Source organism: Hermetia illucens, chromosome 4 (genome assembly GCF_905115235.1).
Source record: "Hermetia illucens chromosome 4, iHerIll2.2.curated.20191125, whole genome shotgun sequence".
Classification (NCBI taxonomy): Eukaryota; Metazoa; Arthropoda; class Insecta; order Diptera; family Stratiomyidae; genus Hermetia; species Hermetia illucens.
Window position 1 is genome coordinate 38842225 of NC_051852.1, and position 26823 is coordinate 38869047.

The 26823-nt window shown below is 41.7% G+C and overlaps 2 protein-coding genes across 3 annotated transcripts in view; one reads left to right on the forward strand and one right to left on the reverse strand.

The window, feature by feature from the left end:
* LOC119654443 (organic solute transporter alpha-like protein) overlaps positions 1-591 on the reverse strand; it is a 28471-nt gene extending 27880 nt beyond the window's left edge. The window contains exons 1-2 of one of the 2 annotated variants that reach the window (XM_038059845.1): positions 474-584; positions 347-392 (exon numbers count right to left, since the gene is read on the reverse strand). The gene's annotated coding sequence lies outside the window, so the exon portion shown is untranslated. Of the gene's footprint in view, positions 1-346 lie in introns of both variants that reach the window. The other variant, XM_038059844.1, reaches the window with a different exon arrangement.
* A 7240-nt stretch (positions 592-7831) lies between these two features.
* LOC119654267 (alpha-(1,6)-fucosyltransferase) lies at positions 7832-25969 on the forward strand. The gene is made up of 4 exons (XM_038059534.1): positions 7832-9250; positions 9313-9760; positions 24215-24642; positions 24712-25969. Exons 1-4 carry the CDS (start codon positions 9021-9023, stop codon positions 25352-25354), a joined length of 1749 nt encoding a protein of 582 aa, XP_037915462.1. The 5' UTR covers positions 7832-9020; the 3' UTR covers positions 25355-25969.
* Positions 25970-26823: the final 854 nt, after the last annotated feature.

The window sequence follows — 26823 nt, forward strand, 5'->3', positions numbered from 1 at the left end:
AGTGCAGGCCCTAAACTGAAAACTAGAGGACAAGAGAAATGTGGGCAAGTCGTACATCATTTGGAAAATAACAGTGTTGAAAGAAGTGCAAGTGAATCGCCAAAGTTTGGCGGAATTGCCCGACTGCAGTACAGGTTCCCATAAAGAGGCTTTGTGAAGGTCCTTTACTTCAACGAGGGCCTCAATATCAACAGTAGAGAAGGAGCTTCTATGTGAGGTCTCCTTTGTTAGATGCGAAGATCTATGTCGCTAACCATTAAGCTAGCCTTAGGTGTTTGTTTTGAAAAATAAACGTTAGTTGGTGGTAATAGTCCACATTTTTAATATCTTTCTTCTATTCACATACCTTCACGTTCTCATGAATCTTTGTTTTTATTATCCATAATATCCCACTGTAAAGAACACTCACTTAGTATTCCTAAATAGTATGAAATCACTAAAGCACCCATTTATTATACGAGCAATTACCCTACCCGTTTGCCTCGACCTATGTAATGCTATTTAACTTTTATCTAACACTGACTACATTAACACTAAATATATTTCATCTACTTCATTTAATGCAATTTTTACAACCGCAAAACCACTCAACCATTTGCTTTCAGGCCCGGGAACTGCTTAAAGTCTCCCAAATAAAAACAGCAGAGAAGACCGAGAAGCAGAACAAACATTGTTCAATTCTATTTAATCTCATGGTACATACATGGATTTCAAAGCGCATGCCACTGCCATATGATAATTTCAATTATAATACCTGTGCACACTCTGATTAATTATGCTAGCCCGCATTAAAGAGGTTAAAGCCACCAAGAGGGGGCACTATACTTACACCGAACAATTGCAGCCTTGGATGACTTCATAGCGGTCAAGTGTAAAGCCGGCCCGATGACTCTACACTTTGTTTAGTGATTCTTGATTTTGTGTAAATGTTTTCAGTACTTACAACTTAAGGTCAGCTTATAGGGTCGAACAACTAGAGTATCTAAAGTATAGCTGAGTTTGCTAGCACTTCAGAATGTCATTACCAAATCAAAAACGGTGGGAGTGCGTCGTTTCTTCGCAAGCCAAATATTTTCTTTGATGATATTTTCTAAAAATAACAGAAATGCTGCTTGGGGGTATACGGACTGACCGCACTATGTTTATATTGTTCTATCACGTTTCAATTAATGGGCTGGGGTTATTGACAATTTTGATTATTGAATTAATTTCTTCATCGAATTTATGCGTTACGCTTACGTGCGTATAAATTTCCGGATATGAATGAATAATAATAACAAACTCAGATTCATTCCTTTTTTGTGGAACGGAAGTGTACTACCGCATTTGGGACAATTAAGAGCATCATTCAGTTTAAAATTATAAAAGTGTTTCCTAATAGTAGACACGTTCCCCTGTGATGTACTGAACCTAAAGGCAGATTTTCTCCAATCTCACCTGCACTATTTTTTTGAGAATTTAGGGACTTTGAGTGAAGAACAAGGGAAACGTTTCCATCTAAACATCAGGGAGAAGGAAAGAGGATATCAAGCAAATTGGAACATAACAATGATGACAGACTAGTGCTGGATGTTACAGAGGGACATTCCAAACGCTATTCATGGCTACGGCAAAACGGAATTCATTTTTACATAGAATCAGCATATAATCAACGCTACCTCGCGTGATTTTATCCCGTGGGTAATCTACTGGCATGCTTTCGCCCATCGACATTCGGCAACACTCATGCAAATAAATAAACAGTGACACTCATGCCTTTTTAAGAAGCATATTCTACTGCTGCTCCTTAAATGTCCTTAAATACCCACGGATATCAAATGGATAATGTAAATATTGATGATTGCTTCCATGATCTTCTTCGCCTAGGTCAAGTTACTTGTTTCCAGCTAGCTCTCCACCGTACTTATTCTCTCCTCAACATTAATCGCATAGTACTGAGCCTTGTAGACGATGTGCTCTCCCCATCGTCCGTAGCATGTAAGCAAGTCTTTCCCAAACCTCTTGGTCAACCTTAAAGAGTATCTAGGAACGTTAATTTCAACCAATATATCTTTGATTTCTGGTGAATTTGCGGAGTTGAACGTATTTGTTATGCTATCCACACCTGGAAACTTGGTGTTGCTAATTCTATTACATGCTTCTTGCAATTCCTCTCAGTTAATTGGAAACCGTGCATTCTTATGACCATTTGCCTTCCCCAGTTTTCTTGGTGAGAGAAATAAGTAGTTATATTTTATTTTTGAAAAGGTGCAGACAAAATATTTTTGACCTCGAAATCTTTTCTTTGTGGCACTGTAAGCCATACCGCAAGAGTTTATGTCGGCCTTCTTACACAGCTATTTGGAACAACGTCTTTTGCTTCCATGTATAACCGCTCGCCCGCAGATGCCTGTAAGTGTCCTTTATTTCGATACTACTGGATCTCCCTTTGAAACGCTAGAAGAAAAACATTTCACGTTTAAAGTGATGATAATGGCATTCTGTCGATAAGAATTTTTCAAATTCTTCATATTTTCCTTTAACACTATCTGAGTTTTTAATTTCTCAGGTGAATCGAAGCTAAATCGGTCAGAAAGGATAATAGGCCCAAAGTTGCAAAAAATAAGAGGGCCGAAGTGATTTCGTAGGTTCAGAATACTTAGATTGCTTTCGTTAGACAGGATGTATCTTATAGCGTTAACTGAGCTAGTGCGGTTTTGATTTCAAATTCTGAAAGCTTGCTTATATATGGTTGCTATTCACCCTTTGCGGTTTATAGCGCGTCAACAACACTAACGCGCCATCGTACGCCGTCCACTGAAATGCGCTTCAACTCCCCCCAGGACTTCCCAAGGCGCCCACAATCCTCCTCTATTGTTCTGTGCAAAGTGCTCTTGGAACTACCATCTTGGGACAGTCGAATCCACTACATGGGTAGCCACCAATGGAATTTTCGCCTCTCCTTAATGTGAAGGTTTGGAAGCTTTTGAATGACAGTGGGGGTCACTTTCCATGTGCATCTCCCACATGGCAACATAGAAAGTATACTTGCACATAACATTTTCAACTTGATCTTGATGTCGAGATCGCACTTTCAGATTGTAGAGAACGAAAGCGGATTTAGCGCTCTTGATGCGCCGAGCGGTATTCATCCATCTTTTTCTAAATACGAGCCATTTGGCCAAGGTCCCCGATTGAGAGAGCAAATAGATGTCATGAGCATAGTCAAGGTTTTTAAAAAAGGTTGACTGACGATTTCGTCCAGGGCAGAGGAAACTCATCAGACGCTGCCTCACCTTTGCCCTGGGAGAAGCTTGATCGAAAGTCGCGGCAGGTGGTAATCGTTCCATTTATATATAATCGCAAGCACGACATGAGTCCGAATTATGTTGAAGTGAAATCCGTCGTCTGTTTAGATGTAAACTAGGCCGAAGTGGATTTTTTTTATCGAGGATACACTTGATCACGGTGTGGTCCGGTCCTGTTGTTGACGAGTCATTGTTCATTGTTCATTAACCCTACACGGTAAACAACTTGTTACGAAACCACAAAGGGAGTCTCGGACTGGACTGACTACACAACGACGAACTCGGTAACGAACACGGAATAATGATTTGCGCATTTTCTCATGGAACGTGCGCTCCCTGTACAGAGAAGGAGATGCCAAGCAGTTAGCCGAGTAGGAGATACGGGACCGGTTTCCTGGAGAAGAGCCACTACACTATATATTATAGAGGCTATCCAGTACGCCATGTGCTCGGAGTAGGTTTCTTAGTCAGCCAAAAAAATAAAACCTGCTGTTATCGGCTTCGAAAATATAAGCGAACGGCTATGAACTCTGCGCTTACGAGGCAAATTTAGAAATATCATTAACACCCCCTACAGAGAAGACTGCAGAGTCGGTGAAGGATACCTTCTACGAGGCAGTTGAGCGGACCTGGAAGCCTGTCCCAAGTATGATATCAAAATCATACTTGGAGATTTTAACAGCCAAGTAGCGACGGAGCCCGTATTCAGCTTGCATAAGGATACCAATCATAACGGACTGCGGATTATTCAGTTAGCAATATCGCACGAAATGATTGTTGAAAGTATCTGGATTGCGCAAAAAGCGATCCAGAAACATACATGGGCCTCTCCAAATGGAACCAGTTTCAACCAAATTGACCATGTGTTGATTGAACGCTGTCACCCCTCAGCCTTGAAGAATGTCACATATGGGGGCCAATATAGACTCGGATTATTATCTCGTTGGCATAGTGTTCCGGGCTCGAGCTATAATCCCGCCTACAATTCCCTCTGACAATCAGGTGAGAGTGAATACTGAAGCCATCCTCAATACAGTCCTCCGTAACACCTATAAGGGGGAAATGGATGCCGCAATAACCAGCAAGATCAGGAACCGATGGAATTACATCCAAATTGGTTAAATATGGAGGCGACCAATTACACCAAGTGGTTCATCAACTTGTGCTCAAGGTATGGGACAGCGAATCAAGGCCTAACGACTGGCAACGAGGCATTATCTGTCTATACACAAAAAAGGGGGATATCACACATTGCAGCAATTATAGAGGTATCACGTTGCACCATCTATAAGATATTCTCCTCTATCTTGCTAGGTTAGATAACCTGGAACATCATTGGCCCACACCAAAGAGGCTTCACTCCAGGAAAATCAGCAACAGATCAGATTTTTTCTGTGCGACAAGCGATTGAAAAACTTTCGAAATATGATTAGCAGTTGCACCATCTTTTCATCGACTTTAAAGTCGCCTAAAATAGCATAGCCAGGGTTAAAACTATGCATGGCCATGAAAGAATTCGGTATCCCGTCGAAATTGATAAAACTGACTAGGTTGATTCTGACCAATGTGAGAAGCCAGATGTCCTATCATGCGTCCTCTTTAACCTGGCCTTGGAGAAAGTGATTCGGGGTACAGATATAAATGCGAGAGGCACCATCCTCTTCAAGTCCACCCAATAACTGGGCTACGCCGACGATATTGACATTATGGGAAGAACAACCCGAGGTGTATAGTCTATCTTCATCTAAATCGAGCAGGCGGCGCGAGATCTTGGGCTGCACATCAATGGAGGCAAGACAAAGTATATGGTGGTAATGTCAGCACCGAAAACCAAACAACCAACAACATCAAACCGGACTGGTCAAACAGAAAGAATAAAGATAGGAGAATACAACTTTGAGACTTTTGATAATTTCTCCTATCTAGGGTCGAAAATCACAACCGGTAACTACGGTAGCTACGATGGTGAAATCCGCGCACGGTTGTTGTCAGCCAACAGATCCTATTTCAGCTTACAAAAACTGTTCCGCTCGAAACGTCTCACCATAGGGTCAAAGCTCTTACTGTACAAAACTATGATCTTGCCAGTCCTCATTATTCCTCGGAAACTTGGGTTCTTAGCAAGAAGAATTGCGAACTCTTGGCCGCGTTCGAGAGAAGAATCCTCCGAAGAATTTTTGGTCCCCTACATGAGGATGGACGAGCCTACATAACGACGAAATCTGTGAGCGATACCACCACCGTCTGGTTGTGGATAAAATACGGCTCAATAGGTTACGATGGGCGGGTCACTAAATCCGTATGGATGAGGATGAATCAGCCCGGAAAGTCTATAAGGGCAATATCTATGGTAGAAAAAGAAAACGAGGCAGATCCTGCCTGAGATAGGGTGATGGCGTAGGTCAGGACGCCAGACAGCTTTTAGGGATATCGAATTGGTGGACCTCGGCGCAAAACCGGGATGTCTGGTGTTCCTTATTAAGCCAGGCCTAGACCGGATATCGGTTGTTGCGCCGATGATGATGATGATGATAATGGGTTACCCATCGCTGTCCCTTTGGTCGTCTTAGAAAATGTTTCCCTAAAATTGAAATAATTTTCCGACATACATATCGCCGCTAGTTTAGTATACAGTTTGGCCTTTATTTTACCCTCCGGAGTACTATCGTGCCGTTCGATCCATTTTTCCAGCTTTCATAGAGCTTCTTTCACCGGGATGCTACAAGTAATTTTACCTACCACCCCCTAGTAAGTAGAATTCCCCCAATATATTTGAAGCGGCAGAAGGCTAACGTTTAGGTTGGGGTGGGTCGTCGCAGAACCGCACATGTCATCTGACCCTTATGAAGTGGAAAAGAAAGCGGCGCTACTGGTTGGATAGGTGCCAGAGTCGGCTCAAGGCTAGTTCTTCTCCGTCCATCCCCCCGTTTGGTAGTTTAGCTCTTTTGGGATTGACATTTTCGGTGTTATCAACTCGCCTCGAGAATTCACCATTCTATTAGAATAGTTTACCCCGGGTGGGTTTAGTTTTTTTTGACTATTGTTGACCATGTCCTGACAGGGAAATATTATTTGAGAACCAAGAACCTCGGCCGCCATCTCGCTGAACTGCTAGCATTCGGGTTAGCTCCAGCACGTACCATACGGTTCCACATATTATCTCAAGCAGTTGGTATTCACAATTGACAAACCTGTTAGGGGAATTTGGTTGGTCGACAGTGTGTTGGTGTCAAGTTGATGCAACGTCCTACTCTCGTTATAAGAGTTGGCTTCCAACGTGGGACCACAGTTGTTGCGTACGTAACTAAGGTCGGAGCGGATGCAGGGTTGGAATAGGGGTGACAGACATTCACTTCAAATTTAAGGGCCAAATCATGAACATCGATTTTGACATACACGGAGATATGGAGAGGTAACACTAGGGCAGGTTGGAAAGGAAGACATCGAGAGTACAATGTAAGAGCTTTTTGGTGGTTAGTTGGTTGAATTGCTGGGCAGAACAAGTATTCATAAACCAAGAGAAAGGGAGAATGGGAGGGGTTGTTGGAAAGTATTGGAAAGTTGATATGTTTAGGCCAATCGAGCAGGGAGGAGATTAAATTCCCTGCAGATGAAAAAGGAAAAGAAGCGAACATAACAATAAGAAGTGCAGACAAGTCGTTAAACAATTCTTCATATGCAATTCTCCATATGAAGTACATACTTGAATGGAACAGATTTACGGAACACCATTATAAGGGTAGCTTACACCTTCAATTCCAGTTGAGACACTTCAGCCGATGGATTTACACGATGCGATTCCGTCTGGTCACCACCAACAATTCCAGGTACTATCACTTATTTTAGCGTTTCGTCTTTGGATCCTCTTCCATCCACTGTTCTTAAGATATCGTATATAAAAGGATAAAAAGCATCCGCAATTAGAAGTTCCATAATTTCCTTCCAAAGTGGTAGTAGCTCTATTATTTCTTCGCCACTAAGTGCCATCTTCCACTTATTTAGCCAAATTTTAGAAGAGGTTTATTTCTTGTTTGATCACTCTTTTCCAAGATAAATTGTTTATGTAGGGCAAGATCATATTCCAGCAATTTATCAACAATCCCAGGAACTTGCCTTACTCCATTGCTATTCAGCCCCATATTTTCATTTCATCATGCCTAGTACTAAACTTGCCACGATAAGCTCGAAAATTCCGCCGCATATGGGGGCTAATCTAAAAAGTCGTGTTGATTCTAATCAATAATCACGTTTTCCATTTTCGACACTTCCCATGCAGAATTATCATTTTTTTCCATCCAACAATTATCATAATTACCATTCCTGTCATCAACAATATCGTATCGATTATCACGGCTGATAACAAGTACATTGCGATGATGGAGTGCACATTTCTATTTCGTGCATAGCTTCCTATTCGTCCAACAATGAAATTATTCGTTTCGCTTCGCCAGTTCAATAGTACTTGGGCTTCTCTTCTCCAGCTCCAGTTCCCAACAAGCGGTCGTCCGGCTCCACTTCCCTCATTACAACATCATTCATTCTACTCTACCCGTACATCACCACGTAATCAGTTGCAGCATCCAAATCGCTGGGTCGTTTAACTTTCGTAATTTATGTACTCGGCTGGCCAGTAATCAGTTCCATATTCCCATCGAAGGTTGTACTCCACGTAATTTCCATTTTAAAAATAGTTTCGAAAGGCAGAGTCGCGCCAACTCGTCGGGACCCAGTAGTTCTTGGAGAAGGGCAAGCACGAAATGTGAGCGGGGTAGTGGTAGCGTCTGGCGAGTATTTGTTGCCGTTTGCCCGCCGGCGAGGAATTGCGTGGATCGAGCTACGTCTCTAGCTTCCCAGCTCAATTGAAAGTTCTGAATGGTATCCGCATAAGCTCGACACGTTCCTGATTAGATTAGTTGTGATTATCGCCACACCGACAAGCCGAACCGTACATGACATTGTATTGTGCGGCTTATTCTCCCGATAGACTTGGAATTACGTGTCAGATCTAAAATGATGGCACAATTATTGTTTTCAGTCAGTACAGAAGTAACGCTGTAACCGCCAGTATCGGATCGGACCGCGTGACGTCACCCGACTTCCCTTGATTTGCACTATTGTGAATTGGCGGGATAATCGCATGTCCTTAAACCGTCGCACAGTAGCGCTCGAGGTTGCCAGCCGTGTTTGTCAGTTGTCAAGTTGACATTCTTGTTTGTGTTGGATTTGCACGGTGACCGTGAATTGGAGTTCGCGAGATCTGGGGGCGTTTTTCGCAATCAAATTGAGTCGACTCGATCCAGCTGCTCGGATATTTGTGCTTTTTTGTTTTGTCGCGAATTGTGGAATCTTTCTAATGTGAACGCATGTGGTAGGAGCCGAGAACGTGATCAACGCTACCCCCAAACATCCCTTACACCAATGACCTGAATGGAGCTGCCTGAAAACAACATTCCCATCCATCGCCGTATTGTAAATGAACCCAAACTCCCGATTCCTATATAACCCTTGAAGAATCAATTCAATGAATGAGTGCTTAATGGTCTGCTTCGTAGTCTAGCACTCGCACGTGTCGTTATCGTTTGGCAGGAGGCGGGCGGTCGAAGCAATTTATCTGTGATTGTTTTTTATTCAATTTGTGAATTCCGTGTATGTTTGTCCTAGGCCCGGCGCGGCAGTCGTCGTTGACACGCCACGTGAAAGTTGCTCTGCGTCCGTCGGTAACGCACAGCGAGAATGTCGTTAGTGCGGCAGTTTCAAGGCCTAAGTGCTTGGATACGTGTACTGATACTATTCGTCCTGATATGGGCCTTCCTTATGTACATATTCGCCTCGAAGCTGGGCTCGACGTCAATTACAGATCAGGACACGGCCCTGCTCCGGCGACTGAACGAAGCGATCCAAGCCCTCGAACAAACAAAACAGAAAAACAGCGAACTCAAGGCTCTAATCGATGATTTCATGAAGTTAGTATGCAAATCTGCACCAACATTCCCTGAAAACTGACCCATAAACTTAACTTTTGCAGCGATCAACCCAATTCGCCAGCAGCGCAAAGATTCCTGGAGAATCTGGAAAATCGGCTGCAACAGCAGCCCGGCGGCTCCCATCGTTCCGCCCTGCCAATTGCTCCTGGCGAGCCAAGTATCGAATATGAACAACTCCGGCGACGTGTCCGCCAAAACACCCAAGAGTTCTGGAATTACTTCAACTCCGAACTGCAAAAAATCAAAAAGAAAGTAGTCAATGATGTTCCGGAAGTCGCGGAGCAAGTGAACAATATACTTCAATTGGGAGCAGAACATAAACGCTCGTTACTGAGCGATATCGATCAAATGCGGACGGTGGATGGTTACGAGCATTGGCGGCAACGTGAATCAAATGAGCTGAGTAATTTGGTGCAAAAACGTTTACATTATCTACAGAACCCGGGGGATTGCAAGACGGCGCGAAAATTAGTTTGTAAGCTCAATAAGGTGAGTGCAGTTGAGTGTTACCGATTTTCCGCGCATAATAATCTTTCACTTGGGTAGAATTATCACATTGTTTACTTTTCTTATCAGTGCAGTTAAGTCAGGTGTAAAGTCACGTGTTTGTTTCTGCATTTTGTTGATTTCAAAAAATGTATGCTAACAAAAGGTGTGAATCGCATAGCAAAGGATCGTGACGTTAATTTATCCAAGACTTAGATTATAAAGTTGAATTCAAACAACAGGTCGGGCATCGGGAATTTGTTATAAGTGGAGATAATCTTTCATTTTCGCATAATTCTTAATTTATTCTCACATTTCCTCTATTCTCAAGGATTAAATTGCAAATCGGTGCTCGTACCATGTCTTAGTAATCAACTGCTTGTGAGAGCTAGATAGCCTGCTTGCATGGGCGGTGTATTTTTCTCTTGCTGCTTTCATCTCCTTCTGGAAGGTCGTGAATCTCCCAATTTCATTCGCTTCTAAGTGGATTTCTTTATTTCCAAATGATGTTTAAAGAGCAATAAGTTTCGTGGTTTCTTCCCGGATGTCAAATTTCCAAACGTTTCCCTAACTTCCTTAAGCCGTATAAAAAGTTCCTTTTGTGGAATGCCCTCAAAATAGACATCCTCGTTCGACAAGAATCTCCGTTGAGTCCATTGAGTGGATTTTTTAGGCACGGAAATACAAAAAATAACTGGGAATCGAATACGGAGGATGTTATAACAATTCAAACATTAATTCCATGATCTTGGCTATTAAAACTTAATGTAAGAGGATCGATCCTTTTCTTGCCAATCTTTCGTGCAAAATCGAAAAAAACTGTACCCTTGCGATATGTCTGTGGCCTGAACTATTTGGCGCGCTTTGATTCGTCTCTTGCCTACAACATATCGTGGATTTTAGCAATCATTTCGGAAGCAATCACTTTCACTGGGCATACCGAACGATGTTCATCTTTTGGGGATGCTTAAATGCTGTTCGCATGGCTCAAGTGGTTCGAGCACTGAGCTGTCCTGCCTTCCTCGCGTAAGTTCTCTTCTAGGCACGTCTGTTGTGACTTTGCACATGACAGAAAGTTTCCGTTCTAGTGTGTCCAGAATTTCAACCGCGGGTGTTTTACTGAGGATGGCATGGTTCTTGTAAACCCTCTGCACTTTATTTCTCACCATCCTGTTGACATTGCTAGTGCTGATCTGAACCAGTCTAATGTCCTGCCTTAGTGAGTATCCCCAAAGTTCCAGATGAATTTTCCATGGTGGATCTCTTCGGTCATTCAAATCAATAACGGGAAAGCGAATCTTCTGATTGTGCCTAGAGCCCGGGAATACCTGCTCTATGCAAAGGATCCATTTCTGATAATTCTATAGACGCTCTTTGAAATTCGTCCTGAACCTCAGCCGTAACTTCAGTTGGACGGTGGAGAAGAGTGCTTCGGCGAGTACTGAAACTGTCGCCTGCAGTGCGTCGTGGTGTTGTTGATGCCGCCGCCTGAATTTTTGAATACCTTGTTAGCCGATTCTGAATCTTTACATAAACGGTCGATTGGTTCATTCTGATGGGTCTAACTAGTTTCATCGAGACTCCCAATTTGAACTGTATTTTAGATAATACAGATGGATCAATACTGCTGTATTCCAATTTGAAATCAATATTTTATGTGTACCAACATTTTAGTCACAACCAAGTTTTATTCAATAGTTCGCGGGGTTTTGATGTCAGAGCTATACTTCCTGCTTTTATTGGGCGTACAATTTCAATTAGCTTTCAAAATAACGCTCCGGCTCTTGTCAATGGTTTGTAATGACAGGCGATTTTGGAGGTTTTAAAGAGGATAAACACTGTCACCAATATTAAGTTTAACCCTGGCATACATTGCTCCAAGATCATACTCTGTATCTGATAGAATTAAGAGGGTATTTTTTACTACTGCTGAAATCATTAGGGGCTATCGCTTTTGACTAGAGTTGCGCTGTTTCAGTTGGGGATTGCAAGAAAAGCGGCCGGAAGGCGGACAAAAAATTGATAAATTTGTCATTCTTTACGACAATGCTCGACTTCATATTGGTTGTTTTTCCGAATCTTCAGTATTTTCCTTCTAATCACTGGTTATTCCAATGGATATATGTAATGTGATTTGGCAGGCCACCGATTCACTTCTTTACTAGAAACCGATAATTGGCTTCAAATTTGGATCGCCGTAAAAAAAGCGTCATTTTTTCAAAACGGGATTTGAAGCTTGGCTGGGAGATGGGGAAAGTAATAGCAAACGGTGTATAATACTTTAATTGATTTCTTAATTCATTTTGTTTGAAACAAATGCATTTTTTATCACAAAAATTGATTAAACTAATTTGTATTTTCAATAGTAATTCTGTGGATGAGGCACATCCGGTGTTCCTATTTCGAAAGATTTTTATTTCTTTAAAGGGTGGATTTTGAAACAGGCTTCTCTGCGGTTTCTGCTACTCCAAAGTGGCGGCGAGGTTCTTGCTCGATAATTTCCTCTGCAGTTTTTTAAATCCTGGATTTTACGTGATTCCGCTTCTCGTCATTATTTTCGATGCCTAGTATCTGCAGAATATGACATTTTGGTTCGTTATATTTGAAGGCCGTTTTTTGATCTTGGGGCGCTTCGATATCAAATCTAATAGTAGAAATGGACCTAATATTTCCATTGTTTGTTATCCTGCTTAGATATCTTAATTTTAGGGAATGGTGGTTGCTGTCACAATTGACGATATGAGCATACGTCGAGGACAATGCAGTCATCCCGTGTTTATCCTATCATCAGAGCCATGTTCTCCTGTGGACTTCTCTAAGTAAAGAATACCGGGTATAACGAATCAACTACTAATTCAAAGCGACTAAAGAATTTGTTTTGTACGCTGAGTCGTCCTTGTCTGCCGTTGATGCATATACAATTAATATTCAAACGTTGAAAAATTTACTTTTCACTTGAAACACATATCCTTTATTGATTGTCCTGAAAGCTGTAGTGTTGCTGACGATTTCATTGCGGACAAAAAAGCAGGGCATTTCCCGGTGGTTATTGTGATTTCTGTGAACAGGTTTTCAGCTCCCAATCTGAAAGTCCAATTGACGTAATTGTATTATATGGGCTAGTGTTGCCCTCCCCCATCTGCTGTTACCAGGGGTTACTAATGTAGGGAAGAGAATATGATTTGGTAGTAGGGTATTTGTCAAGCTTTAATTGGGGACAACATATCTTGAGATTGTGAAAATATATATGAAGTAAATTAGGTGTACGTATGTTTGTTTTTGAGCATACTTATATAATTACTACTCTATGAAATTATAGATCCACTCGTAATTTCAATGGATTTACTAAGTTTATGTTGGGTTGTAACGTAAGTATTGTTTGCACTTCGCAATGTTATTGTGTAATGACAAAGACGTGATACAGCAACATTGCTAAATTTGTTATGTACTCTCCAATAATATTCACTACCTGCTCCCATCTTTCCGGCAGCTCATTACTGCAATTTTGTTCAAAATTGTTCGTCTGCAATGAAAGAATACTGTGGGATTTCGCAGTACAGAAAATACTGTTCTTCTTAAACAGATCAGGGCATTCCTCCCAGAGATATCAGAGTAGATGTACTTGCTGCCTGCCTATGCTGTAGACCAACTCCAATCGCAGACTTTGAAATAAGGAAGACAAGACGATCCCTCATATCGTACTAGGAATTATTGACGCGATCTTTCATTATTTCCTCGGTGCGACTTTGGAGACAGCTATTTTACGGTTAAAGCAAAGCACATCTTATTTTTCTGTCTACACCCATGAATTCGGGCGAGTAATAAGCATTTTTGACGATAGCCGAAAGTCGTAAACAATCAAAGCGAATCACTAATTTTATAGGGCATAAGATGAATTGCATTAATAGTAGTTACTACTAATACGTTATGAAACTTTCCCACCGACCCTAAGACGCCTAGAAGCTTCGACGTTCATTTAGACTATAGTTAATCCTCCACACTTCTTTTCCAAACATACTTATGAGCACATTGGGGAAACTTTGTACATTATAATGTGTATAATATGTCTTTTCGGACTTGCAAAATATTTTTCCTGCTTTCTTATTTGGGAAGTCTTTCGCGTTAACTGAATTAAACTCGTTATCCATAATAAGAATCTTTTTGGTTTTATTTCTTCTCTGTAATGGTTATACTATTTTTATCACATGTTACGAACTATAATCAATTAACGTTATAAAACAATGTTTTCTATTTGTGTACATTTCTTAACCTGTGTGATCGCTCAAACTAGAAAAGCATTTAAAAAACGATTTATTAACACAATTGATGATTATTAAAATAATGATTGGCGGAATTATTGTTCTGAAAAGAACAGTTGAGCAAATTGTTGTCTTTTCTTTATAAAAGTGCCTTTAATTATGCCCTTTAGTATTGTTAACATTGAGGGGGCATATATAGTGGCAGTTTAAATTTTCTGGATACATCTGCTAATGACACCGTATTCTTTTCACTTGATGAAAGACTAAAATCATTCATTTTTTTTCCAATATTTTGACCTCTAATCAAATTCAAACATTTTTCTAAAGATTCAGAACTGGTAACTCAAATGACTATGCGCCTATTGTACTGGTCTAATTTTTGTCTATGTACTATTTTCAGACCCCCAGGTTTTCGATGGAGTATATTGATCCGTTAAAATCTCGTGCTAAAGAGATTAGGAAAATATGGGTTTCGGGAGAATTTACTCGTATGTATGCTTTCACCTGTGAAAGCAAGGTTGGTAATAAGTGCTATTTTTTGGGCCTATTGCATTTTTGAAATCGTTGAGGAGGAACAAATACTCAAGGCTTTAGATTTTTTTGGAAGTGAGGTATGTGAATGCGTTCACACACAGAGTGTTGGACTCGCACAATAGTACGCTGTCGGATTACGAACCAAACTGCTACTCCCGACGAAATCTCCATCCTCTTCTGGCCCTTTATCGTCTCAGAGCAGGGAGTTTGAAAGCTTCCGCCGGAATACCATCAGGACCTGACGCCTTCTTTTTTTTCATGGGGAGAACCGCTTCTTCGATCTCTCTGATTGCAAAAAAGGGGTATTTCTCGACGCTTTCCACGCTATTAACATCAACCCGTACGGGATGTCTGGGGAATAATGCCCATACAATGCGTTCAACCTCATCCATCTTCGTTGACCAGGTTCTGCCAGCCACGAGCTTTGCTTTTATTTATCGCGCAGCGGAGTCTCCTTTTGTTGATCTATACTCTACCTTTATGACGTATGCCTCCTCGTTGGCTTGTAAACCTCCGCACTCCCGCGCGACTCTGCTTGTCCCAAGAGCTCCGATGAACTTCTCCAAGTCACCCTCGCAACATTCCACACGCAGAGGGAACGCCGGGTTGGCGCACGGAGTGTCAACCACTTCGAACGCGATGTACTGGTGATCACTTGCCGATGGTGCCAGACATTGGGACGCAAAAGTGATGTGAGGGATGCTTCCTTCGCAGCCTAGGCACCGAAACGTTGGCGCGGATCCTGTGTTTAAAACTACGTGCCCGGTTCGCGCCGCCATTTCCAGAATCCATTTCCCTCTGGAGTCTGGCTGAGGTATGCCCCATTTAAGGGCCCTAACGTTAAAATCATCACCTGCTAGGATTTGCTCCCCGAGCGTCCTCCAGAGCATCAAGCCGGCACCGAAAGTCCGGCATCATCTCATTCGGCGTCAGGTAAACGCTAAGACACGTTAACCCCAAACACCGAATCCAGACACAACCATTCCTTCGGCCTTAGGCAAGAACACGAAGTCGAACGTCATCTCGAATCCAGATGGCAACGGCCCCCGATAAGTCGAGATGCCATGAGGCCGGGTCCTTATTTCGGTATTGCTCGCTGATTAGCACTAGATCAGCCTTTACCTCCGCAACGAACTGCGCTAGCAGTTGGTGAGCGGTTGCACTCTGGTGCATGTTAATTTGTAAAATGCGGATCATGCTATTCCCCCTTTCTAGTTGCGCCCTAAAGATTGGATACCGTCCCGTCCGAAGTGTGTGCGACGCTGTTATCAGACGCGCCACGATCCGTGCAGAGAACGCAACTTTCGCTTTCATTGCAGGTCTTCGCTTGGTGGCCTACCTGACCGCATTTGGGGCATGCAGTTGCAAGTTGCTAACGTGTGCCCATAGTCCAACACCTGTAGTACTTGATGGGGATTATGTGCATTCGTACCCTGCATACTACCCATCCAATTTTCCCCGCTGCTAAGGAGTTTCCTGGCATATTGCTCGAGGATTTCCACCATGGCGAGTTTTGGACTTAAGCTTTTACAGAGGTTATACTTATCCGGGCATTGGGTACCTCTTGACTTTATAGCCTCCTCTACTTCGACCTTTTCTGTGAAGCATTCAGGATCTCGGATTTCTAGAGAGCACATAGGCTCTAGACTAGAAACAAGGCCTTCTCCCCCCATAACACCTTGACGTCTTTGGGTTTCATCCTGTAGCGGATTTCACTAGTGACTTCCTCAAATTCCTTGTCTTCCGTCGGCTTAATGAGCAGAGCCGACAGTCTAGTCCTTCTTCGTTTCTTCGTCTTTTCTGCTAGTGGCTTTTGGTTTATAGCCTCCTTGTCTTTGTTTTTATTTAAATTTTATTCTCGATGGAAACCTCAAGGCTTGAGATACATTGATAGAAGAGGGTTGACTCATCTCAGTGTTATTCCTGAATGTTTTAGAAACAATTTCGATACATATATTTGCTCCATTAATAACTGAATGATATGGAAACATCGAACATCGACTAACAATATTTCAGGATTCAAACTGAAAATTAAAAATTCCTCGAATTTGTATTTGGAATTGGTAAAAAGGTTCTGAAAATGGGAATGTCGATCTTAGAAATTCCTAATAAAGCATCTGCAACAACGTTACTTTTTCCAATAACATGTTGAATATCAATATCAACTAAATATCAGGGGTAAAACTGTCCATTCAATCTTAAATCTAGTGCTATCAGTCTGCAGTCATAAGTACTTACTAACGTCGTGTCTGCTACCGCTTCTTTTAAGTTTCGTGGAAATTGGTCGTGACCTTTGGTCACAAAAGGAACTATGGGTTTTTTTGACGAAAACAAAATTTTGTTGATTTATTAAGAGGTTTTTCGGTGACTTATCTCCAGCGTGACGGTTTGGTTACTCAATCTGCACTTCTCCCAAGTGGTCCCTCCATGACCTCCTAAACTCAGCTATGTCACTGGTATCTGCCGGAGCCACCACCCTTACTGTGGGAAGAGTTATTTTGTGAATCATGTCCACCTGATTTACTAAATGTTTCAAGAAGGTGGAAACGCAGTATTAATTAAGTATTCTCAGACTTCAAACGCATCAAAAGCACCATAAAAGATTGGTTGACAGAAAGCAGGCTGTTATACTAATCGCATCGTCAAACAATTAAGTCATTGATTTCGAGTAGGTTCTCCTTCTTCTATAGACAACGGGATATATTTAGTCGTGTTTTTCCACCGTTTGTTGATTCACTCCTCTTTATTGAATCAGCCGAAAATTTACTTTCTCGTATTTGTCGGGGTGACCAGTTTTAGTTGCAATCTTAAGTCGCATTAATTCTAGATTCGATAAAATCGGTGATAACATAAAATTGTATATTCCTAAGCTTGTGAAATTACTAAATTCGTCAAGTTATTATTTTTGGAAAAAAAATCAGATTAGCATTGACTATCATCATATCAACTTTCTCCAATTTAACTTTTCAAAATAATTTCATATTCTTATAATACTAAACTACCTATCCTGTGTCGGTAAAATTCCTGAGTTTCCACTAAAAGAAAAAACATTCAATGTAGTCAGCTATGCAGACAGATTCTTCCGTAGAAAATGAGCAATTCACCTCAATTACCTTTAATAGTAAATTCCAGTATTCGCGTGAACTATTGAGATGATAGTGAACGAACCAACCAATTTCAGTACTGTCTCGCTATTACCTAAATTGGATAACGATTCTAAAGATACTTAAAACTTCCTAGCGAAGCAAAAATAATCTCAATCACAAGTTTGACTTCTAACATACCAACCTCTACGATATAGTGGCCACCCGACTGAATCCCAAAGGTCCTGTGATTATGACGCCCTGTTCACGTGGTATGATGCGTAACATTTTCGATAACAAAATATTATTAATTTTTTATTTTCAATCAGAAAAGGATACTGATTCTTTGCTCTATTGCATGATTCTTCGCATAGCTATAGCATTCATTTTTCCATTTGATTGCACGAGAAAGTCCTCAAATTGTGGTACCAACTCTCCGTTAAATGGATTTTACTTTTGGGTTTAGTACCCAGGCAATACTCGAATTATATAGTCACGGAAACATGACATGGCTATGAAATTATTGAAGCAATTAATGTTTGAACATTTTTTCCACCCATTACAGGTGCATTGATTAGGCACCTGTAACCGTTTACTGGTGAGGATTGAGGTTGCGTGTTATTAATAGTTTCTCAATTAAGGTGATTAAACGTCCTTAAAAAAAGTGGTTAATTGTTAAAAGCATTGGCGTGCAGATCTGACTTGTTCAGAGGATTTGATTCAAATTATGGTAGTAAATTCTTTTTTAATAATATTAACAATCGTTGTCGCAACAATCCATATTGGATCAGGGCCTTGAAGTGTGTTAGAGCACTTCATTCAAGATCGTAACGGTACACTACAATATACTCTAGAAGGCAATGTGGTCAGCATTGCACTCGCCCCAGATTATTACCCTGATTTGACTCAGGTGCTCATTCACAGCTGAGTCGACTGGTATCCGACGTCAAATCACGATACAAATTCCACTGCCACCAGCGACATTTGACCCGCGACCTTCCGTACGACAGCCTTGCGCCCTAACCACTCAGCTATCCGGACATTACATTTTTTTTTTGCGCTCTAAAAATATGCACTACTTTCCATATTCCAGAAAGGGCACCATCGCACTATGTGATATTGCCCAACATCATCAAACTTTGGAATGCTAACAATGTTTTAAGGTTTTTATGTAAAACAAAATCTTATTAAAATCGGTTCACTGCTGCTTGTCACACCTTTTATTTTAGAAACCATTAATCGTATTGTTACGAAATTTCGTAGAAAATTGGGACCTGTGAATCCCCCCATCCACTTAGAATCTCAGTATCGTACTAAGGTGAATAATCTGACAAACAAAATGGATAAACATTACAAGCTTGGTACAAATTGGACAAATGCTAACTCAAATATCCTCTCAAATCCGGTCGGTTTTATCTTCTTTTGCCACAAGAAGAACGCGAACGTAATGCTAACCATGTTATCTGGAGAAAGCTCCCCTATGTTTCAATAAAGTTGTACAAGAATCCCATCCTACCTTCCACAAGAAAGCAGGTGTGATCATCGTTGTCCACATCACAATTGCAAAACACACAGTAAGAAGATCGTACCTTACCAATCTAGCGCAGGTAAGACTGAACACTTTCGTGCCCACGTACGAACTGGATAAGGAAATAGTCAGCCTCACTATGCTTTCTTTTCAGCTACACGCCTAAGTTTTGCCAAGAGAGTTGCCACTCATTTGGAATCCCTTTTGTGACCACCATCACAGCCGGTTCAAAGACAGTGCAATCGGCAGCTGACGCTATCCGCAAAAAATTCCCGTCTGCGTACTTGCACAATTCGCTAACGATATACCTCCTTTCCAAAAGCTTCAGCCCATACTTCCGCTTTGTAGGGCAGAACAGACTGCGCTGCACTTATTAGAAGACGTTGCCTGCTAGGTGTAGGATCCAAATATTTGCCATTAGCCGACATAAGACGAAACTCCTATGTGAGCCTTATCCACTGCTGGTTTGATTTGCTCGGAAAAGCTCATCCTTCAGCCGAGCATCAATCCGAAATACTTAAGTATCGTTTTTAACTCGATTATAGATTCGCCAATCGTGTGGGGCGCAGGGTCGGGATTCTCTGTTAGTCAGGATGACTAGTTCATTTTTTTCAGTGCAAGTCTGAAACTATGACCAGTCATCCATCCGCTTACCCGTCGCATCAATATGGCAACTGTTCAACAGTGCATCCGGCAACAAGTGGCGCTACATCATCTGCATATCGAGTATTAGCAAACTATCATAATACCCTCGACGTTATCTGTATCCCCCTCTAACCCCTTAACTTCGCATAAAGCAGAGAGCGGTTTCTCAAATAATCCCCAATATCCACAAGAGATAGTCCGATATTTGAAATGTACTATCTAGTGTGGCTAGAATGTCCTCTCATCTTACGAAATTAAAGGCATTTTTGACATCCAAGGGTCAAGAAAAGCACCACCCGTCGAGCTCGGCGGCTGTATGGCTCCGCTTGATGAATCGCATCCACAACTTACATGACAGTATCTACTGTTGATCACCCTGCCCTGAAACGAACGATAAATCTGCGTCAGTACATATCGCTTCATCGAGTCTACTATTAATGAGCTTTTCAAGCACTTTTCCGGCTGTGTCCAGCATACAAGTCGCTCAGGGTTACCTTCCCCTTTGCTGATCAATACAAGGCTCACAACATTCCAGCGGCAAGTAAAAATGTCATGCTTCAGGCAAGCGTTGAATGCGCTTGGCGCTGAGCTGGCCTCCCGGGCCAATGTTGGAACACCAGCTTGTATACCTGTGCCGGAATACTATTTAGTCCTGGCGCCTTTTTATTTTTTATAGATAGCACTGCCTCTTCCAATTCTTTAATAGAGAAAAGTGGGTAATCCTCAGTGCTATCGGCGCTGCTGTGGTCAACCCGAACGAGATGTGCAGGGAATAGTATCTCTACAATACAGACCATCTTCCGAGCTTATGTCAACATGGGCTCCGCAGAGCCCCGATTTTTCGGTTTACCAGTTTATAACCAAGTCCCCAAGGGTCCCCATTGACTTAGCCAACTAGATCCTGGGCGAGCTTCGTTTCTGTTTTTCGAGCTGCGGAGTCTCCTTTTGTCTGATCTGTGCCTAGTTCCAGTCGTTTAGGAATTGTGTTAAGCAGCGGAGTTTATGATACTCCTTCCGAAGCCCAGCAATTTCATCTGCCCACCAATACATAGATGTTTTTCCAGGTCTCAATGCTCTCCTGGATATGGAATCTGAATCTACGACCGTGTCTGCGCCACTATCCCCAAGAAAAGCGTCGGGGTGTTGCGCACCGATAGGTGGCAACCACTCCGTATCGATGTTCGTTTGCCGAGAGGCTTTCCTGAACTCGCCAACCGTCCACAAATGACACCAGTGATTCTGCCCCAAAGGTTACGTCGCCATTGAAGTCCTACTCAACCAGGTTCCTCCCCTTAGTGCCCAAGGCAGCGTCCTCCAGAGCATCAAGCCTGCGTAGAAAACCCAGCATCGTCTCATTCAGTGTAAGATAAACGCTGAAAAACTTTACCCCTAAACATCGAATCTAGACATAGCCATCCCCTCCACTTTGGGCATTTGCTGTATACTGCCCTCCTGCCAAGGCCCCGGCAAATTGCAGCCGTGTGCCCATAATCTAACCATCTGAAGCACTTGTTGGAGACGACCGAATCTTCTTTATTTGGCTGTGCGTTTCATCGGGTATTTCAGCCCTTGGTGCCTCCTTCATTTTGCACTGCGGCGAGCGACGCATTTTCGTGCTTCGGACAAATGCAATTAGCTCCTTCTCCGTTCCTGTCTCCTTAGTTTTATAATTTTTTATCTCCACAAAAGTTTAAGAAAAGGAGCTATCGAAGCCATCAAGCCTTAATCGCTTTTAAATCTTTTCTGAAAGGCGAAGCCGCCGTCTCCATACATGCAAACGAGGGGTATATTTTTTCATCGAATATAGTCATGTGGGGTACTAAATGAAAGGTCTCGATTAGTACTTTTCAAAGCTCGTCTCAGTTCCAACATTTAATGCAATGCACAAGGGGGGAAGCCGAGGGCTAAAAACTGGTAATTTTTGCACGGACTCTTTTTCAGAATCTACCCAAATGTAAAATATGAAAAAAAAAATAATCACAAAGCTGGCACTATAATGTGCTTAGGCTACGAAAAACCTTCTATACCGACATCTTTTCAAATAAAATTGATAAGTATATTACAATAACTTTTAGTAATTGCCTGCAACCAAAGCCATTGTCTTCTACACTAAAAGTTTTAACCTCTTGTAAACTGAAGTAGACTCTATTGGCAGAGCGTGGATTCCATCCCCATAGCTGTTATCGGGTGTGATTTTTGCTTTTAGATAGTTGTCAATGGTCTGAAAGGTATAATCTTTTATGTTTCTCGTTTGACCGGGACCATTTGACGGTGTTGTTATTCGAGCTCTGAGCATCGTGCCAACAAGATAGTGGTCCGAGTCTATATTGGCCCCCTGAGAGGTGGCGGCGTTCGATTAGCACTTGGTCAATTTGATTGAAAGTGAAAGGAACAACCATTTCGTTTGACACTGCTGGTTGGATAATCCGCAGTCCGTTGTTATTGGCACTTTTGGTAAGCTATGCGCGCTCCGTCCCTCCGAATTTCCAAGTATCATTTCATATCTTATCTGGAACAGGTTTCGAGGGTTGGTTTTACTCCCTCGCAGAAGGTATTCTTCTCCAACTCTGCAGTCTCCTCTGTAGTGGTGCAAACGTTAATGAGGCTTCTATTTCTAAATTTGACCCGCAAATGCAAACTGCATAGCCTTTCATTTACGTTTTCAAAGCCGATAATAGCAGGTTTCATTTTTTGGCTGACTAGGAAATCTACTCGGAGCACGTGGTTTACTGGATGGCCGCTATAATATATGGTGGGAAACCGCATTTTTGGCTCTTTCCAATTCTGCTGTGAAGACTGAACACCACCCTGAAATCCGCAGTATGGGGAACGCTTTCATCAAACGCGCCACGGTCGCTGCATAGAACGCAACTCTCATTTTCATTGCAGGTGTTCGGTAGGTATTCAGGCAAAGGTCTTGTCTTATGCCGGGTTATACGCAGAGCTGGCGGTTTAGTCCTCCTTCGACTGCCAATCTTTCTTTTGGTGCTCCAATATTCGCGTCGTTTTAACTTTAAGCTAAGGGTTTTCTGAAGGCGTTGCGTGTGTGTTGTTGCCTCTTGTCCCTCTTCGTCTTTTTCTTTCGAGTTCTGGAGAATACCTGGGTGAAATTTCCTTCCTTTCTTTTTTTCCCGAATTCGCTTTGCAACGGGCTATCTTTGATCTTTGATGCTTACGAAAACTCTCGCCTCTGCTGGCGCATCTTCTGTTACTTTGCATGTCCGCATGTTGAAGGAAGTGCGATCAAGGAGTTCCTTCAGTTCTTTAAGCCCACTTTCCACGCTTTTCCTAACCTTTTTTTGTAGGAACAGAACACCTTCCACTTCAGCTTTCGCAAGGACACTCGGCTGCGCTCCTACTCGGATTATATTCGAAGCCATTTGCCCAGTTTCAACGGTTTTTTCTGTGCCTCTTCCCAGAACAGTACCACATGGTACTGAAATTGCCGTCCCCGCCCCCGGTGTCTCATCATTTTACGGGTCTTTATTCGGCTTTGCGCATCCAGGTATCTCGTTGGGTATGTATTTCAGCCCTTGGTGCCCACTTGGTTGTGCGCTGCGGCAAACGGAACAAATACAGCCAGCGCCTTCTCTATTCCTGCCTCTTCAGATTTATAATTTTTTATCTCCGTAAAAGTTTTACCTTTTGGTCCTTTACCTTTTGTTTAATTGGAAAAAAGCTTCGAATTGTTTTCATTGCAAAGGCTGTGGTAGGTGAAACCTGGGATATTTCATTAAAATAGATTCACTGGATATAAGTATCCATACAAAATTCGTATGTATGCAGCATCTGATGTCCCTAATCTTTTGTTAACAGCAGAAAACACAAATCCAAGGCCCAGTTGTCTAAGCTTTGCTGAAGCAACCAAAATTATGTCGCCTGCGAAATTCTTAAATGTACTTCATGTGAATGGAGACAAAACGGAAAGCATGTTGGAGTCTCAATTTTTGCTGAGAAAAGTTTGTTATTTCTGTGATCCCTAGCGGCTGGTAGTGGTCGGCTTTAGGCTGACGTTGCTAAATCAGGGCGTTCCTGGAAGGTCTAGCCTCTCTGAACTTGGATGTTTGTTTATAGCTTTCTTTCTCAATATTTTTACGTTGATGTTGGTATAAGCTGGGTTCATTGGCTTGACCAAGTAGATTGCGAACTTATTTCATGTACGAATCAGATACCAATAGACCGGCAAGCAGAAGTGGCAGTCGGTAGGCCACATAATAAAGAAGGGCAACATCTCTATTATAGACCATGCCATGAGGTGGAATTTTCAACGGAAATTATGTATATCAATTTTGATAATGTTTTTGATTGATCCTTATTTTTAAATGCAAAATTGGCTTCTTGATCTAATCAGAAACTTCATGGACATTTTCGGTACTTTTCTGCACTAATATCTCTTTCTTCTTCGCAGGGTTGTGGTTACGGTTGCCAGTTGCATCATGCCGTTTACTGTTTCATTGTGGCCTACGCTACCGAACGAACCTTAATACTAAAATCAAAAGGATGGCGCTACCATAAAGCTGGATGGGAGGAAGTTTTTCAACCGATATCAGAAACCTGCTCGGACGTTGATGCCACATATCATGCAAGCAACTGGCCGGGTCAACATGACACACAAGTTGTCATATTACCAATAATTGATTCGTTAGTGCCACGGCCACCATATTTGCCTTTAGCCATTCCAGCCGACTTGGCACCACGTTTAATGCGCTTGCATGGTGATCCGATTGTCTGGTGGGTGGGACAATTTTTAAAATATTTACTAAGACCTCAAGGTGCCACGGAAAATATGCTCAAAATAGGAATGGAAAGATTAGGATTTAAGAAACCGATAGTTGGGTAAGTTGTTTCTCTCTTGGTGAAGATTTAGAGTTGTAATAACTATAATTTGATTAAATTCCTTTGTAGTGTTCATGTACGACGCACAGATAAAGTTGGCACCGAGGCTGCCTTCCATGGTATTGACGAATACATGAGATACGTGGAAGATTACTATCAACAATTAGAAATCAATGGAACATCAGTTAAACGACGTGTCTTTCTGGCATCTGATGATGCTCGCGTGCTAGACGAGGCACGCAAAAGGTACACACAATACGAGATAATCGGGGATCCAGATGTAGCTCGTATGGCGGCTGTTTCAACGCGTTACACTGATTCGTCCCTAAATGGAATTGTCCTTGATATTCACATGCTATCGCTATGTGACTATCTTGTCTGCACGTTCAGTTCACAAGTTTGCCGAGTAGCTTACGAGATCATGCAAACGCTGTTCCCGGATGCGTCGGATCGTTTCAAATCGCTGGACGATATTTACTATTACGGAGGTCAAAATGCACACAATCGTGAAGTTGTAATTGCACACAAAGCGCGAAATCATGACGAGATTCATATGAAGGTGGGCGATTTGGTTGGAGTTGCTGGAAATCACTGGGATGGTTTTTCGAAGGGGAAGAATACACGAACGAATCAAATAGGATTATTCCCATCCTTTAAAGTTGTCGACAAGGTAGAGACTGTGCAATTGCCTACATACCCGAATGTAAAATAGTTTAGGTTAATCATCACATAGAAGAGCGAGGATGATGTGAATATAAAGTTAAAAGTTTAAGATTTATAGAAGAGAATGATGTAAATCTTGAAATTTGTCAATGACAAGTGCTGAAAATCATCAAATTCTGATAACTTGCCATCAATTTCAATCATTCTCTACGCAGTCGGCAGTTTGCCATTGGGTAGAATTGTTGATTTAGCATTGTATCGAGCGTATTCTGATTGCACATTTTCTTCCATTTTCATTTGTATCTCAGATGCTAGTTAATGTAACTACTGTGCGTGTAAATCGCTTCTTGGAAATGTGCAATTAGGAGCAACCAAGTACATTTTTGTTTCTAGGGAACTAGTTAAGTTCAGTTTTAGTGTTTTGAATGTACTATCATTTTTTTAAATATTGTTTTCGTTATATTGTGATATAAACGTTAGTTAATATGAACAGGGTTCTTAGTTTCCTTCATCTTTTTCTATATACATTGAAACTATGTAGTAAAGAGTACATGAGCGATGAATGCATGAGACGACATAACTAAATACTGACAATGAAGTGGGATGATGTTGCAATAAAAACAATAAAAATAAAATTAATAAATATGTCAATACAATCAGAAAATATTGTTTGTTTCACTTAAGATACAAATTAGTATCCTTCGTTTCCCATCAGCAGCATTTTAGTAAAGAAGTTATCCAATAATAAATGTTGAGTTCTTTCGACTGTTTGGATGTTTGTCTAGAAAAATGGTATCCTTATCCTTTAAATATTATGTGTTATTTGCCTGAAACCATCTAGAGACACCATACATTAAAGTAGCTTATGTGTACCAAAGCAATTAGTAGATACCGTAGCTAGTGCAATATGTATGATACTGCCTTTTATATAGGATGAAATTAATATGATGCATGCTATTGTTTTTTAGTCGTTATCGGAGTTGATGGTGATGATCGGGATTCATTCATAAGTTTTAATATACAAAAAAATGAATTCCGAAGGTGGTTAAGGTCCGGAAAACCAAGATTCTGTAATCTTCGAGTGAAATAAAAGGTTGCCTGAATTCTCCAATCCAAAGGCCCCCAGCCCAGCCCAGAAAACCGGTAGCAACTTGACGCAAGAACACATAGAGGCTGCTCGGTAGTTTAAAGGTATCTTTCACTATGTGGATCAGGTACTTCTCCGCGACTCTACTAACCATTTCGAACCATTGGAGCGCCGAGGGGTAATAATAGATCAATGCAAGAAAAAAGAGCGGTGATTTCTTTCCTTTAATTTAAGAAGTTCTTTGGCTGCCAGGAGAAGCCTTCTGAAATGGAGAGGCGGCTCGCTGGCCAAAGCAAAAATCTGGTGCGATAGGGTAGTTCTGGTTAGCCACAAGCGTCTTCCTAGGATACAAGCAGATGCTGAGTTGAGCTTCTTTTCAAAATCTTTTGGCGGATCGATAGTAGGGTGTGTCCCTACGTTCTTGGGGCTAA